This window comes from Lissotriton vulgaris, chromosome 4_1 (assembly GCF_964263255.1).
Source record: "Lissotriton vulgaris chromosome 4_1, aLisVul1.2, whole genome shotgun sequence".
In the NCBI taxonomy this organism is placed as follows: domain Eukaryota; kingdom Metazoa; phylum Chordata; class Amphibia; order Caudata; family Salamandridae; genus Lissotriton; species Lissotriton vulgaris.
The window spans coordinates 2,004,894,909-2,004,910,510 of NC_141691.1; the positions used below are offsets into that span (position 1 = coordinate 2,004,894,909).

Here is a 15,602-nt window from a genome sequence, read left to right on the forward strand (position 1 = left end):
AGGTTGCTTGTTTCCAGTTCAGGGAAGACCTAGCCTGGCTGATGAGGGGTAATGCCCCACAACCGGTCCCAGGATGCTTGTTTCCAGTTCAGGAAAAGACCTGGCTTGGCAGTTCGGGCTGGACTGTTCCCATGAGCAGAGTGTCAAGACTGATTTGCACATGGCTAGGTCTAAACTGGGGTGGCAAGGTCAGCAAAAGAACAATAGATTTAACCCAGATCTCTTGACTAGGGGTGAATGTTTGATCTGCTCTGCATTCTGTCCATCATCTGTGTGTCTTTTGCAGCATGCCACCTCCAGGTGGGTGAGGGCTTGTGATTAGAGAAGTCAGTGCTTTCATTGACGTTTGTTTGTTAGAATACCGAATAAAGTAACTTATACCCTACTTTAAAACAGTAGACTTTATTGGTTATTGTGCTTGAAAACACAAATACGCAGAACAGCAGAGCACCTCAGCTCCCTTTGTGTGTGTCTCCTGCTCACTCATCTACACATTCAAGAACTGTCACAGATGGCTCATGAGCAGAAAATGTCCCCTTTTCGGTTAATGCAGCACCTAGTCTCAGGATGTGCCTAGCGTACCTGGTCAAGTGAGCTCAGGTGCAAACCAGGGTTATACGGCAGATTAATTATATGCCCCCGACTTTCTTTGCGCTTGTGTTACTATTAAGAATATTAAATCAGCAGCGTATGTTTCCAGCTCGTTTAACATCTCTACATCCTCCATAAATTAGCTGCTGAACATTTATGAGCAAATAATAAAGGGATTCTTGAGTTGAAGCAAAAGGATGCTGCATGATATCTAGCTGTCCACATGCTCAGTAACCAAGTTACTAATGTGAGCAATTTCTGGTTGGGGTGAAGACTTTGACCCCGGTATTTTGAGAGAAGATCTGCTGTCAACTGTAGCAGAATGGATGGTTCTTGGGCAAGTGTAGCAGGTCCATAAACGAATACTGTCTTGGCTAGAACAGGACAATGAGAATTAGCCTGCATGGTTCTGATTTCACTTTTAAGGCCTGTAGGGTTCTCTTTTAATGTTTACTATCAGTTTGTGTAGGAGGGAATGAGAGGAAAACATAGGCAAACATTTGGGGGTGGAGGGGGGGGGGCGGGTAGTTGTGGGTGCCTAAGACCAGTTTTTGTTGTTGTTCCTTGTTGCAAACAGGTCTATCTTTGGTTTCCCCTAGGTCTGGAGTATTTGGTTTAGCACACTGTCCTTCCACTTCCACTTGTGACAATCCGCTAATGTTCTACTGAGACAATCTGCCTGATTGCTGTCCTGGGAGTTGATCTGCTGTAAAGGTAGTTCTGTTGTGAATCGCCCAATGGTATAGTTTTGAGCTTCTGTTGACAGAATTTGAGAATGTGTTCCACCTTGTTTATTAAGTAGAACATCGAGGTGGCGGTGTCCGTTCGGTCCATTACTTGCACAGTGGAGATATGTGGGTGAAACATTGCAGAGCCCTCCGGGCTGCTGTGCGTATGAGCATGCTTTTGTGTAGACATTTCTCTTATGATGCCCAGAGTCCTCATGCGGATATTCCAGGAAGTGAACCCCACATCCTACCACTGATGCATCAGTGGTAACCACAAGCTGACGCCTTGGTTGAAGGAATGAAAGGCCTGAACGTAGGTCGTCCTGTGATCTTTCGGGTGAAGTGGGGATCAGGGTAGGTGCGGCAAGTGGGTTGCACTCAGAAACATTTAGCATACCAGTGCGCAGCACCTCTTTCTCATTTCATGGGGGTTTAAAACACGCAGTCTTAGATTGGACATCCAACACCAAGACAAGTAGGTACTACTGTTAGGGTAGTCTTTTTCAACACAACAGTGGGGTAGGAAATTCACCCATATTTATTGTCCTGAAGATCCTTTTGACCACTAGGGGCGCAAAACATGTTGACCATAGTTTGATCCTATTAAGGGTGCAAAAGCCAGACTAATAGGGTACATTACAACCCCCTAAATAGCACTAGCCTATGAGGTTTTTCAATCTGACAGGGGAATCCAGGTATTAAAGGTGTATGTGATATCCCCAATCAGTTTTAACTCACATCACAGCCCCCTAACCACCACCCCACTTAGAAACTACTTTTACACATCAAACGGCAAAAAGACAAAAGATCTCCTCCAAAGTGACCCTTCGGGGACCCCTAGGGCATTGCAGCGCCCGCCCGACAAGGAGCAACTGCCTTTTGATGAAGCATGACATGCCTCCGGATGTGTGAGGGCAACATGTAACAGTCTTATTTACTGTCCCTCATGATCCGTCCAGCTTCTATATGGTTCTATTTTTCCTTCTTTTTTAGGAACAGTATCCTTATTTTACCATTCATCCTGTGAAGTCCACGAGAGAAGTGCTTAAATCATTTTTGCAGTTACTTTTACTTTGTCCTCAAAAGTATGTTCAACTCTTCTTGTATGGTCTTCTGTATAGTCTGCAGAATGGCATTAGCAGGATATGGGAAGACATCATGCCTAACAGACTTTTGAGGAGGCATACTTTAATTTATTTCTGTTTCATTATTTGCTTTGCCAACATCAAAAGATCAATTTGCCTCCCTATTGATGGTAATGATCTTGCTTTTTCTGTGTCTATAATAGCTCCTAAGAACAAATGACTTTTGAAGAGATTAAAGAAAATTTGTTTTTGTTTAATTGGAGGCCTATGGACTTGAAATGTTCAATGCAGGGTTTAACTGAGTTGTTGGTAGACTTTAAAGACGAGCCTGTGAACATTCAATCATCTAGGTAAGGTAAACCCGATGACCTAGACATCAAAGTTGGGAGTCTACTGGAGCTATACATTTGGAAAGGATTCTGGGAGCAGATCGGATGCCAAAAAGGATGGACATCAAACTGGTTGTCACAACTGGCTACCTCGATTCTTAGGCATTTGCAATGCTTCGTGAAAATGGGAAAGTAGAAATATAAAGCTTGGAATGTATTAATGAAATACATTTGTTTCTCATTATTAAGGGTGAAACTTCCTGGATGATGCCACTCTGAATGATATAGATTGAGCTGGAGTAGATCTAGAATGGGCCTCCACTCTTTTGCCGTTTAATTTTTTATGTGGAATTATCCAGAATAAAACCATAAAACCACACATTTGGATGATGTTTTAGGAAGATTTCTATAGCTAGCTTCTGAACCATGGTTGGAATTTCTGGCTTCAATAAATGCAGGTGTTGTGTTTTACTCTGGAGGGTAGAGTTTTTGGAAGATGTTGAATGAACTCCAATGTATGGCCATACTGGATCACGTCCAGCACAGACTTGAGGTCTGTAGTGACTGCCTCCCAGTTGCTGTAGAAGGTAGATATTATGCCCGCTACAGGGCCTGATGTTCTGTCTCTGTGTATGTTATTATCCGGTGCCTGGATATTGTCAAAAACGTCTGGCGTCCTGACCCTTTTTTGCGGGGGTGGGGTGGAGTGGCAAACGCTTTTGTATGGTTGTTGATGACGTGATGCATAATACTGGTAGGACTTTGGAAGTCGATGGACAGGTTTGGTATGGTGTATATCTATAGCCTTGATGCAGACCTTGGTGGGATTGCATTATGCCTCTTCCTCAAATGGGCTGAGGTTTCTGCTGTTTTAGAGCACCCAGAGATCTGAGGGACTCCGGATCCTCTTTGATACCTTGTGTCCATGTGCTTACCAAACAGCTATTTGCCATAGAATGACAAGTCTATTATCTTGTTTTGCACTTCTGGTCTGAAAGCAGTGGCCATGTTGGAGTAAAACTGCCTCACTGGCTCGCTGTCTGAAGCTGATGTTTGAGAAATTCATTGCTGAATCTATGACTGGAGCTGATGCTTTTTCTTCCGTGAGGAGGATAGTACTGACTTACTGCTTTTTATCCTCCGATAGCAATTCCAGAGATCGGGGTATGTCAGCCCACATCTACCTTACATACCTACAGTTGCCATGACATTAGCAGCCCCTACTGACATAGCCGCAATACAGGAAACTCTTTTCCTCGCCACGTTCAGTCTGTGGCCTCCTCGCTCTGGAGGTGTTGGTCAAGGTGCCATTGGGTTTCTTGACCTCCACTGTGCTGCCTGCACAATAACAGAATTAGTTGTAAGGTGACTTAGGAAGGACAATAGTGATTTTGCTGGGATTTTCAATTTTTATCTGTTCACAGTACTACTGCTGCCACTGATGAAGTTTGGATAAGTTTCATGCTTTCTTGCCAGATGTGATATATTAATGGATTGCCTTGACCGACATCTTTGAGGGTTCCTTGAAATCATACAGGAAACAATCAGTTTCTTTCACTGTCACAGGTTACCCGAATCTCTTGGCTGCTTTAGCCACCAAAGAGTGAAATCGGCCAATATCAGCAGGCAGTAAATCTGCAGGCGGGGGTGTTGGAATTTTGCGACTGGTAGGATGTATCATCCCATTCACCTCACCTCAATGGGTCTGTTCGGCATTTTTCACCCTCCTCCATGTCTGTATATTGGTCATCATCCAATTTGTCTAACAGGCTGGGTAGTTGAGGCACATCTAAAAACTGTTGTACTGACTGACGTGGAGTTTAAGGCACATTGTGACACCTTCCTATGATACTCATGGTGCTGGTGGCTGAGACCTAGGTGCTTGTTGAGGCGGAACAGTGTAGGCGATTGATGTGGACCAGCTGGAAGCATTCGCAAAAGGCGGTGTTGTGGTTAGTTGTTACTTTGGAATTCAGTTGTGGGTGATGTAATAGAAAGAATGATCTCATGGTGGAATGTGAGGTCAGTTGGCTGGAGGCATTGGATGAGGAAGAAGCCGGAGTGCTATGGCAGTAATATTGAATTTGCAGATGAGGGGATTATTGCAGTTTACAATGGGGAAACTTTCATATATTATACTGTACTGAATAAACCATACTGGAAGATCAACGAGGAGTGCTTTATTTGGTTATACTCAACATTCTGCCATCATGTGCCTTAGATCTTTAACAAGATCCACTGGTATTCTCATCATAGGCCTTTACATATAGTTTTCATATGCATTTACCTAAGTGGTGGTCATAGTATTCCCTGCCTTCCGATCTCTGGTGTGTGATCTGTGGGTGGTATGTCTCAGGTTGTTCCACCTCTGTGTCCTGGAACTTGAAGTTAATTATATATGAACTATATGCTGCTCAGAAGGGATCATCTGGATCAGAATCCTCCCCTGCTTCTGTATCCAGAAGATTCGCCGGGGGCTAAAGTGGTATCTAGGTTGGCGAGGTATGCTCCGAGCATAGTAGGGCCATCAGCGCTATAATCAATGGCGAATACTTTGTCAATGTTAATAGCATCAATGGGTGTGTTCCGACAAAGTCTTGGAGGAAGTAGTCGATAGAAATGTCTTTGCCCGTGGTTTCATTGTCAACTTCACAGACAGTGGAGAAGTGTGGCTCAATGGTGAGAGCAGCAGACCCTGATGCAGAGGTCTAGCCCGGGACCAGGGTTCAATTCCCCGACTCGGCGGGTCTTGGGCTAAAAATTCCACTGACCTGATAATTCTCACCTCAGTGCCTATTCCAATCAGGGAGTCCCACTCTGCAACTCTGGGCAATAGCTTGCTTAATCTCCACAACAGCCCCCACAACGCTAAGGACGCCTAGCCTCCACCTTGGGGGTGCCCAGGAGTGGACGCCTCACAGGGAAAGCCAGGATGGGTTCCACAGCGGTATTCGTACAAGCGCCTTGAGACCCTTGCGGGTGAGTAGTGCGCTATACAAGTATCAATTTACAATTTACAGTCAAGACGGCAATGGGGTTTTCGTTGACCAGTCCAATATCTTCTCCCCACACTCTCTCCTCAACTTCGTAGACAACATTTCGTTGAAGGGCATAGTTGACAACGTCGTCGACGGGCGCACCATCAACGGTGATTACCTTTGTTTTTTTTAGTCAGTGGTTCTGACAGTGGAGTCATTGAATTTGAGAATGCCTCTGTTTCTATTGGTTTTCGGGAAAGAAGTATCGGTTGACTTTCTTTTTTTAAAAATTTTTTTTAAAACCTTTATTTTCAAATAGTGCACACAGCTATTCAGCCTTACATCCCGGAGGCTAGGCAGCAATGCAAAATGCAGTAAATCAGAGTGCAAGAAGCAGAATATCAGAACGAATGAAGGTTACGTTTTTTTCAGTTTTTGTATCAGAAGAAAAAGGGGGGGAAAGGTACAGAAAGAGGCGCCGAAACGGGCGCTAGGAAAGAAGGCAATGAAACCAATGTGCGGTGAGGCCTAGTCGAGGAGTCGGTCAAGCACAATGACCACAGTTGTAATCAGAACAATAGAGATACTGAGAACGGTGGGAGAAGGAAACACAGGATAATAGAGATATCTAACCGTCAGTTGGAATCATGGGCTATGGGGACAAGTGTTCTTCCTGTGGAGCGGGTTCTGGAGGTATGCAAATGTCACCCCTGTACTCATTCCAAGCCCCCCACAATTTCTGCCATTTTTTAGGTTTACCCCTGGCAACATATACAGTCTTTTCCCGGAACATACACCAATCCATATTGGCCTTCCACTGTACCACCTTCGGGGCTGTTGTTGCTCCCCACATCTGTGCAATGTCCCGCTTCGCAACCATATTCCCAAGGGTCACCCATTGGGTCTGGGCAACGTTGTAATCTGTCGGGCCCCAGATATTTAAGAGGCATCTTCGGGCCTCCGCGTGTACTTCCACCCCGGTCACTTCGCTCATGATCATGTGCACTCGCCTCCAGTAGGAAGCTATCGCGTTGCATTCCCAAATGATGTGCATGAAGGTGGCGAGAGCACCACAACCACGCCTACAGAGGCCATCAGCAGAATGTCCCATATGTATAAGCCTGGGGCCAGTGACATAGACTCTATGCAAGATCTTTAGCTGCACCAATCGAAGACGGGAGGGGATAGCGACCTCCTTGGGGGATGACACAGCACATTGCCAGTCCTCGTCGTCGATCTCTATCCCGTCCCGCACCCACTGATCTCTCACCCCCAGGAGGAGATCTGTGCGGACATTGATCAGCTTCTTATACGTCAAGGAGATAGCACTGTCCGGCATGTGGCCATCCAGTACTCGATCCTCCAGGGGAGAACTGTCGGGAACCACCTCACCCTCCGGCATAGCAGACAATAGTGTGTGTCTCAGCTGGGCGTACAGAAAATATTCCGTTCCACCCAGCTGAAACTCCATCTGTAGTTGGGCAAAAGACTTTACCTCCCCTCGCAACATCATATCCTCCACCCTGGAAATACTGATCATGTCCCACTTGTCAAAGCCTTTAGTGTGCCATAGTTTACCCAGTATATCAGAATCATAGAGTGGGGTCACCTTTGTAAGTCTGTCTTTCCACCCCTGCGCCTTTGTGATCGCTCTCCAGATGTGTACAGCAGTTTTCGTTGGCCCAGACATCCGCCTATCAAGAGACCTCGTATACAGCGCCCTATGGTATTTCCCGCCATCCAGGAGCCACCGATCCATGGCGTACCCTGGACTATCCGCAGGGCCATATAGGCCATGATTAATGGCTGCCAGCTGGGAGGCCCAGTAGTATCTTCGCATGTCAGGCAGCGCTATCCCCCCATCGTACCACGGGAGCGTGAGCTTCGTGATAGCAATGCGGGGCCGACCATCCCAAAGTAGGGCACGTTGCAAGCTCTCAATTTCGCCAAAGTATCGGGCCGGGACCGGGTCCTGAGTGTTTTGCAGGGCGTAAAGGAATCTGGGCAAGGACATCATCTTGAATAGCGCCGCGCGCCCAAGCAGGGAAAGAGGAAGCTTACGCCACCCCTCCACATCCCGCCGGAGACGAAGAAGAGGGGGAAGCAGATTGTTCTCGTAGCGCGCTTTAGAGTCCGTGGAGATGTAAATCCCCAAGTATTTGAAACCCTGTCTCGCCACCTGTATGCCGCAGCCTCTCGGGAGGCGAGGCGTCCCCCCTTTCAGAACATACAAATGCGACTTCGACCAGTTAATAACCAAGCCGGAGTACTGACCAAAGAGTCGAAGCACGTCGCAGACCACGATGAGAGACTTGCAAGGGGAAGTGAGATACAGAAGGATGTCATCTGCATATAATGACACTCGGTCCTCGAAGTCAGGGGACCATCGAATGCCATGTATGTCTGGGTGGTTGCGTAACCATGCCAATGGTTCGAGTGCAAGTGCGAACAAGAGGGGCGACAGAGGACAGCCCTGCCTAGTGCCTCTCTGAAGAACAAAGGGCGCCGAAACTCGACCATTGACCGCTACATTAGCCAACGGGCTAGCGTACAGAAGTTTGACCCACCCCACGAATTCCGGGCCGAAGCCGAGCTTCGCCAACACTGCCCACAGGTAACTCCATTCCAGGGAGTCAAAAGCCATCGTGGCATCCAATGACGCCAGGACAGCTGGCTCCTCAAGCATGTGGGCCCTAGCCAGGGCTCCGTGAAGTCTCTGAAGGTTAAGGGCAGTGTTGCGGTGTGGAATAAAGCCCGACTGGTCCGGGTGCACTAAGTCGCCAATTGCGCCAATCAGTCGGTTGGCGAGCAATTTGGCTAGAATCTTAGGCTCCGCGTTTAACAGAGAGATGGGGCGATACGATCGGCACAAATCTCTTGGCTTCCCTTCCTTATGGATGACCACAATGGTGGCCAGCCTCTGGTCTTGGGGAAGCATGCCTGCCTCCCGCGCCTCCAGGAACATGTTCCACAAGTGCGGGGAAACCACATCCGGTTTGATTTTATAAAGTTCCACAGGAATACCATTGGGGCCAGGCGCTTTGCCAGACCTAAGGGAGCGAATGGCGAGGGCAATCTCGTCCGCAGTGATAGCCCTGTCCAGGTCGTCACGGTCTGCCTCTGACAGGCGCGGGAGATCAATATCTGCCAAGAGAGCGCACAAGTCGGCCTCAGACCGGTCAGAGACCGAAGTGTGAATGCCCCGAAAGTAGTCCGAGAATGACTCAACGATTGCCCTCGGGTCAGTGGCCAGCAAGCCGTCGTCCCCCAACACCTCCGGAACTACGCGACTGGCTCTCTCCTTCTTATCAAGCCAAGCTAGGAGTTTGCCCGCCTTGTCACCGACATTGTAAATCCTGCCCTGTTGTTCTCTACCCATGACGATAGCAGCGTCGGAGGCAAGATCGCGGTAATCTAGTTGCTTAAGAGAGAGGGTATGGAGCAGCTCAGGCGTAGGACCCGCCTCCAATTGAGAGTCCAGCTCCATAATCTCTGCATCAATGCGCACCATGTCGGCGTCTCTGTTCCTACGGACGTCCGCTATGAGGCCAAAGGCTTCACCTCGCAGGACCGCCTTAAACGCCTCCCATAAGGTGGCAGCTGATGTAACCGACCCATTATTCTCATTGAAATAGTACTCAATAGCCTTGGCCAAGAGTCCGCGAGTCTTTGGGTTCCGAAAGTACCATGGATTGACCACCACAGGCCGCTCGGCAACCAAAATGTCGAAATCGAAAGACACCCACACCGGGGAATGGTCCGAGATGCCCCTCGCCAACAAGCGGGCCTCCGAGATCGCCGGCGCATGGGCCGCCAAGGCAAGGACATAATCTATTCTCGAGAGGCTACCATGTGCTCCAGAATGAAACGAGTATTGGCTCTGGGTGGGATGCATGAGTCTCCAGCAGTCGACCAACCCCATAGTATCAAGGAAGTCGGGCAGCCATGATTGCGAACTACGGAGGTCTCTAGGCGGATGTCTGTCCAAGGTCCCGGAGCAGACCGAATTGAAGTCACCACCCACAATAAGCAACCCCGCAGGCAGGTTCAAAATGGCGTTTCCAAGGTCCTGAAAAGTGTTGTTTTGCAGCCCCGGGGGAACATAAACCGAAACCAGAATCAAAGCACACCCCTCCCACCGCCCCGTGACTGCAGCATACCGCCCCCTCTCGTCCACGATAGTGGAGTCAATCTCAAAAGGGAGAGACGTGCGCACCATAATACCCGCCCCCCGGGACCCCGAAGAGAACCCTGAATGTGCCACCATCTTGAAACCCTTCCTGTTGAGCGCACGGCACGTATTCCCCACCAAGTGTGTCTCCTGTAACAGAACAACATCAGGCATATTTCTTTTGAACAATTGCAAAACCACCCCTCTCTTGATGCGATCACCCAAGCCATTAACATTCCAACACAGAACTTTTAATTTCCTACCCCCCATCGTCAAACCTCAGGCCTCCGCCGACCCCAATAGACCCCACCGATGCATTAAAGGAAGCAGAGCATACAATACATTGCCTAAGAGAAAGAAGAAATAAACTAAGAAAGCACACAAAACCAAACCTCACACCACCCCCCACCCTGCACCCCTGCATTAGACTAAAAAGCCCCCCCAACCAGCAGTGTGCCTGTCGCCCCATAAACGAAGCTACAAGAAGACCCTAGAGGAGAAAGGAGATCACGTAGTCCCCCCCGCCACCCTCCATGTAAGGAAAAGGATAGTCACAATAAAGTGCAACAGCTTGGCATGATAGGTCATAGTCAACAGGTACACCAACCGATAAAGTTAGTGTGATGAGTACTACTCCTGATGATCGGGGCCTCCAGAGGCACCTTCGGAATGTTCCTCCTGTTCCTCGCGTCGGTGCGGCAAAGTGTCCAGCCAGTCACTCGCAGCCTCAGGCATGTCGAAAAACAGAGCGCGGCCATCGCGTTCAACACGCAGTTTAGCGGGGAACATCATGGAGTATTTCATCACCAAGTCTCTGAGGCGCCGCTTCACTCCCGCAAAACTTTGGCGCTGTCTCTGAACGGTCCTAGTAAAGTCCGGGTAGAAGTTAACATCAGCGTTCTGGAACTTGAGGGGTCCATGTCGCCTCGAAGCCTGTAGGATCGCATCTCGATCTCTAAAGTTGAATAGGCGGGCGATGATGGGTCTCGGTGCGACGCCCGTCTTCGGAGGACCACCCGGTATTCTGTGGGCCCGCTCGACCGAGAAGAAATGGCTGAGGCCCGCCGGGGCCAGATGAGTCTTGATCAGTTCCTTGACAAAGAGGTCGGCGGCCGAGTTCTCTGCACCCTCCGGTACCCCAATAATGCGCACATTTTGCCGCCTGGCACGTCCCTCAAAGTCCTCCAGCCGCCTTGAGAACAGGTCATTGATCGACCTCAAATTCCGGACCTCCGTCTGCAGGTCCGAGACATCGGTCGTAAGGCTGGCAGTTTTAATATCAAGCGATTTCACTCTGTCATTAGTTTTACCAAGGTCGGCCCTGATCAGATTGAGGTCAATCGCCAGGGTATCCACTTTGTGCGCCAGGACCTCGTGCTGTTTATGCATCTCTGTTCTGATGCCAGCGATAGCCCCCATGATGTCTCGGAGCGTGGGCTCCGACCCTTCTGGCGAGCCCGCACGTAGAGAGTCTTTGGATTGAGCGGCAACAGTTGGCGAGGTCCTTTGCTGGGCGTACCGGTCGATCTTGTTGGTCTGAGGTTGGACCGCCTTCCTGCTGGCCCGGTTCGCCGTTCTATCAGGATCACCCCTGCCAGCCATGTTGGGTCTAGGCAGGACAAAGGGTAGCACTCAGAGATCACTTCAGGCACTCAAGCGAGTGCGGAGCGTAGCTACCACAAATGTTCAGTCAGCGATAGGCCACTTCGCAGCTCCGTTCGCTCCGCCAGCTGGAACAGGAGGCGCTCACTCAGCATATCGATCATGCACTTCATTATCGCAGCCGTCGGCCATCCCCGAGACAATGGTGCACCCCTGGCACCGAATTTCGACACGACGTAACTTCGTCAAGGAGTGTCGGATTTTGGATCGGAAAGTAGATCCCGTGTCTACGACCATTCGCCAACTAGAATCCACCACCGTGGATCAGGATTTCGACCAGGATTTATGCGGAGGGTCGGAGGGTCTCCTGAGCTCCGAGCTTACGCGGCCATCTTGCTTGCCCGCGAAGCTCCTCCCCATCGGTTGACTTTTTAAACTCTTTTTATTACGTTTTTCCTCACTTCTCACTCTCTCCTGAAGAAAGTTCTCCAGGATTGGTCTTGGCCCTTGAGGATTCTGCACTATGAGGCTTTCTATTTTCCTCTAATATTTAGAGGATATAGTCTCAGCTTCATCCACACAAAGAGAGTTGTTCAGTTGCTTTATTGTTTTGGGCCCATATAAGAAGTCTCCCCCCATGGTCATTGAGATATCTTGCAATCTTTGCCCTTGTGGTCTGGGTAGAGTCAGTATATGCATCTCTTCTGAGGGTCACCAGAGAAAACTCTAATTTTGTCAGAGGAATCACAAGCCTTAAACAAACTCCTTTCGGATTTCTCCATTGATGCCATTTCTCAGAGGCAATAGGCTAATGAGTATCCCTAAAGTCCAAGGAAATGGCTAAAAGTTCAATTAGCTGTACTTGAAGAAAAGTAAAACACCAAAATTCCCTTCCGCCACCAAAGGTTGCGGTAGCAATCTGAGATGTGAAGTTGTCTGGCAGGGGTGAGTCATCTAGTTATTTGAAGTTTGGGCCCTTTACAATTAGATGGGTGGGCTAATAAAAGAGGCCACTTCCAGTGCCTTTCACAGTTGTCAGTACCTAGTAGTGCTATTTTAAAGTTACTGACGGACTCCCACTTTGAAGATGAGGAATGATTCAAGCATGTGAATCTATAAAAGATCCAATACTGGAGAACTTGTGTGTTTGATATAATTAAATTATAGAACTGGTTTTCCATAACTGCTTCACAAAATGAACATTGAGATGATCATTCATACAGAACAGTAGTCGCATAAACCACATGGTGAGAGTAGACTTACAGCAATATGACTGTATTTAAAATGTGGTATTTATAGTGAGAACAAAGCACAAGTTCCCTCCCCTTCACTCTTCTCCTCACCTGCAGGGTGATCTCCGTCTTGTCCTTGTTCTTCCTTACACTCTTGTCATGCTCTATGATCCTCCGGTTCAGCTCTGCATACGCTTGCTGCAGCTGCATTGATGGAAGGTTCAAGGGGAGTCAGACACAGGGACAGGAATGTACAGAGAGCAGGACACAATATTAGGGCATGAAAATGGCATGGCGCTTTATGCAAGGCACTAGAACTGCGCAGAACACAACAGACCATCAGCACAATATCAGAACACATTGTAGTAGCCCTCACTTAAGTCACACGAAGAGCAGAAAAGAAATGTATTAAACAAATCTAATCAGACCCAGTGTTGGCAAGCTGCAACTTTGGTCTGGTATTCTATAGCTGGCTCAACAATGCCATTACCAATATTTTTCTGTTTTTCACTTTCCAACAGATGGTTAATTTCATACCTATCATGGTCACATGCATGTGTAATAACATGGCCGACAACAGACATGACAATGTTTGGCAGGTTTAAGCCACCGTGGCCATGGTTTGTTTATGAACATTAACTTAAGAACCGGTCATGACAATCCCTTAAACAGTCTCCAATTATGCTGAAAACCTGACACCGCTACAACCAGGGTGGGCCTCCCTTCCAGAGCCCTGTTCTAGGGGGACATTAGAAGGAACTATGCACCAAATATATGTGCTACACAAAAAACTATTTTGTTGTGGTCATCGCGCAGCCGGGGAAGAAGAGCTTGAATTGGTTGGGTGATACAGTGGGAGATTTAGTGCTCTAACTGACTGCACAAAGATCCAATTTGGATATCAGCCCCCCAGAGGTTTACATGTTCTTGTGAGGCTCTCCTATTTGAGGTGGCCCTCTGCTCTCCAACATTGATGGTCCAGATAAGCATAGAACACCATCGCTAGTAGAAATGCACGGTGAACTACATTTCCATGAATGAAGACACAACAGCATCACTCCTTTATTTACGAAGTCCGGCTGTACTCCTCTCCATCTGTTGATACCATATCTACTGTCACTGTGTGGCTGATCAGGATCTGGCCTGAAACCCTTGGTTGAAAGCATACAGAGGAATAGCTACAGCAGTCTACTGATCTAGACCTAAAAATGTCAGTCTATTTCAGAAGCGGTGGGAAAGGACTGTCTGTCCACCCCAACCAATCGCATAATGGTTCTGGATTGTGTTTTGCCCTCAGTAACTGTGGGTTGTAGCTTTTTACGATGGTGTCTCTGGATTGTTTTTTTTCCCTCCAAGGCCACCATATAGATGCCTATTTCATTGATGGCTCTGGATTGTTTTTTCCCATCACTGCCTCTGTATTGCTGCCTTTTCCCTAGATGTTTGTGAATCATTGACTCCCCCCTGATGATTCGGGATTTACCCCTCCCCCCAACCTTAAAATACTCTGGTTTGCTGCTTTATCACTAGATAAATCTAGGTTGTTGTTGCATTGCCAGTTAGGTCTGGGTTATTGCAAATTCCCCACAGTGACCCCAGGTTGCTACTCCTGAAGGCTCCAGATTGTTGCCTTTGCCCTGATATCACTGTGTTGTTAATTTCTCATCTGATGACTCTGTTATTGTTTTGTTTTTGAAGGGCCTGAGGTGTTGGTCCCCCCACCCCCAACAGTGACTTACGAATGCCTCTCCTGATGGCTCCAGACTGTTGGTTTTCTTTGATTTCTCTGGGCTGTTCCATTTTCATTTAATTCCTCTCGGTTATTGTTTTTTCCCCTGATAGGTCTGTAGTGCTGCTTTAGTTACTCTAATGCCTCTACTAGGTGCTTGTGGTTTTTTCTCCTGATGACTCTGGATTACTGTATTTCTCTCCTGATAACTGAACTGGAGCGGTTTTCACTGATGACATTACCAAATTGTTCCTCTCCTCGATGGTGTTGTGTTTTGTTTACCTGATTGACTCTGGGTGCTGCAAACATCATGCAGCCTAGCACATACAGAGTACCATATATAGTGTGCTGTGGGAATGCTATCGTGTTCATCATCAGACATGCATCAGAAGATAGCTCTCCTGGCAGGACACGCGCTATCTACAAGTGCCAGATATTGCAAACTGCTTGCAGCACAAGATCCCTGGCTCAACTGGATCTCTACGATACATGCCATAGTGGGTGACACAGGAGAAGAGCATGACATCTGTGGAAAGAAAACATCACTAAGGGCAACATATGAAGGGTTTAGTGTTGGTTGATAAGTGCACACCCAATCAGGGGGCGGAGCCACAGCTGTGTACTACATGCATTACACATGTGGTACCAGTTGAGCAGGTCCTTTGGTTTAACAGCTTTTAGAAATAGCGTCCAATCCTGTTAATTCACATGGGCTTAGAATCAGAAAGAGCTAGGACGAAACAGTAGGAACACAATATTTCTACTTGCATTGAAGAAGTAATTAATAAAGATCACACAATGAGTGTGATTTTTTGAGAGAGAAAAGAGAAGTGGACCCTGACCAACACCTTACCTCTTTCTGGCAGCGTTCATGCTCCTTTTTCAGTTGCAGAACTTCTTCTTTCATTCTGTTGGGACAAAAAGTAGCAAAAATATATAGGGTGGCAGAATTTGGGCTGGTTCACGTGTAAGTTCAAATTTGACTTATGCACTCACAGTGATATTTAACTGGAGAAGGCTGCACCTTTTTAATAACATTGTATAAATTAATAGTAAAAAAAAGAACATGAAAAATCTTATTGGACCAGTAATAATCATTCTTATGCTATGTAAACTGTGACATCGAATGTATAAACAAAACAACTTCCATAAATATA

The 15,602-nt window shown here is 47.6% G+C and overlaps 1 protein-coding gene across 3 annotated transcripts in view; it reads right to left on the minus strand.

The window, feature by feature from the left end:
* Positions 1-15,602, minus strand: part of IQANK1 (IQ motif and ankyrin repeat containing 1) — a 572,485-nt gene that overhangs the window by 132,534 nt on the left and 424,349 nt on the right. For all 3 annotated transcript variants that reach the window (XM_086966345.1, XM_086966344.1, XM_086966343.1), the window contains 2 exons: positions 15,299-15,353; positions 12,828-12,920 (listed from right to left, as the gene is read on the minus strand). In XM_086966345.1, coding sequence (XP_086822471.1) covers positions 12,828-12,920; positions 15,299-15,353 — 148 coding nt within the window. The remainder of the gene's footprint in view (positions 1-12,827; positions 12,921-15,298; positions 15,354-15,602) is intronic.